We start from the raw sequence: 1,635 nt of genomic DNA, 5'->3' as shown, positions 1-1,635 counted from the left end.
TCATTACCATATGCTGAAGCCAGATCCAACCCTGGTATTCAACTGAAAAGAGGTAGGACAGTGCCTAACACTTTGTCCTTACATTGTCAGCCAGACTTAAATGAGGTCACAACATGGCATTATCAGCTGGGCTTCCTAAAATCATGTCCCTTCCACCAGGGATACCCTACAGATTCCATATGTTCCTGTTACAGTGTGAATATACTCTGAGGACTTTTTTGAGGGTGTGCTAAGCCTTCCATTTGCTCTTCTTGAAGATGAAATTGTTTAGTATTTTGGAACCATTTGTCTTAGGAACAGAGAGAGGGTTCTCTTGTCAGGCCCAGTAGTCATCTTCTGGTGTGTTTTTGGTTTTCCAGGACAACTTCGAAAGCATATCCACAGTCTCCAAAGAATATGAAGCCACCATACCCAGGGTCGCCTGTGAAGTACCGCTCTCCCAACTTTCCCAGCCAGGAAACACCCAAGAGGAAAGCAGAGAAAGAGAAGAGCAATAAGGAAAGGGAGGGTGCCCTGGCTCAGCAGGCAGCTGGCCTGCATGGAGAGGACGCCCCAGAGAAGCACGTGGTGGACAAGCATGTCACAGAGAAGCATTTGGCCTCAGGAGGGAAGGTCGAGGGCAGTGGAGGTAGGCCTTTCTTGTTGGCGCTGCCCCTGGCTTGGCTTTTCCAAGCTGGTTCTCTCTCTGCCCGGATCCATATGGGAGTCTCATGTTTGGGGCAAGGAGGGAGGGAAGGAAATGTTTCTCTGGGACAACTTCATGCCCTTGTGCTATTTACTCTGGCTTGCACGTTGCCCTTGAGTCCTTGCCCTTGGTCTCCTATGGGTCCCCTGGAAGAGGGACTGACACCGGTCATGGCTTTGGAAGCTCATGGGGGTGTAGAGCTGCATCCAACCAGCATCAGCACTCTACGCAGAGAAGGTCTCCCTTCAGTCCTCTGAGCTTCTACGCTAGCTGCAGTAGGTTCGCCCAGAGGTGCACTGCGGTGCTGGCTCCTGTGGGTTGTGCTAGCCACCAAGTCTCTCCTCCTCACCTTTCCACTACCCTCCACTGGGAGATGCATTCACGGTCATAGACAGCCCATTGCAGCTTGTTGGTGGCTAATTGTGCTTGTCCCGGCAGCATTTCCCATGACCCAGTGAGTTGGATTTTTTGTTTCCAACTGGCATTTTACTCATGTTAGTGCCATCACTGTTTCATTTCCCATGATCTTTTCCTCTATTGCAGCATCAGGGAAGCCCACGGCAGGCACCACTGATGCAGGAGAGGCTGCGAAGATCCTGGCTGAAAAGAGACGACAGGCCCGGTTGCAGAAGGAGCAGGAGGAGCAGGAACGGCTGGAGAAGGAAGAACAGGACAGGTACAGGGCTGCTCAGAGCTTCATAGCCGTCTCTTGTAAAAGGCTGTGGGTAGAAGAGCACCTGGATGGCTCAGTTGGTTGAGCGTCCTACTTTTGACTTCAGCTCAGGTCATGATCCCAGAGTCATGGGATCGAGCCCTGTGTCAATGGTGAGCATGGAGCCTGCTTGGGATTCTCTCTCTCTTCCTCTGTCCCTCTTCTCTGCTCATGCACACACACTCTCTCATGCTCTCTTCCTCTCTCTCAAATTAAAAAAAAAAAAAAAGGCTGTGGT

The 1,635-nt window shown here is 51.1% G+C and overlaps 1 protein-coding gene across 1 annotated transcript in view; it reads left to right on the top strand.

Moving 5' to 3' along the window:
- MAP7D2 (MAP7 domain containing 2) overlaps window positions 1-1,635 on the top strand; it is a 105,004-nt gene that overhangs the window by 84,246 nt on the left and 19,123 nt on the right. The window contains exons 10-11 of the mRNA XM_077770528.1: window positions 360-628; window positions 1,229-1,361. Of these exons, the coding sequence (XP_077626654.1) occupies window positions 360-628; window positions 1,229-1,361 (402 nt within the window). The remainder of the gene's footprint in view (window positions 1-359; window positions 629-1,228; window positions 1,362-1,635) is intronic.

The sequence above is a fragment of the Crocuta crocuta genome, unplaced genomic scaffold (assembly GCF_008692635.1).
Source record: "Crocuta crocuta isolate KB4526 unplaced genomic scaffold, BGI_CrCroc_1.0 scaffold312, whole genome shotgun sequence".
Taxonomy (NCBI): Eukaryota; Metazoa; Chordata; class Mammalia; order Carnivora; family Hyaenidae; genus Crocuta; species Crocuta crocuta.
This window is presented reverse-complemented; position numbering and strand designations above follow the sequence as displayed.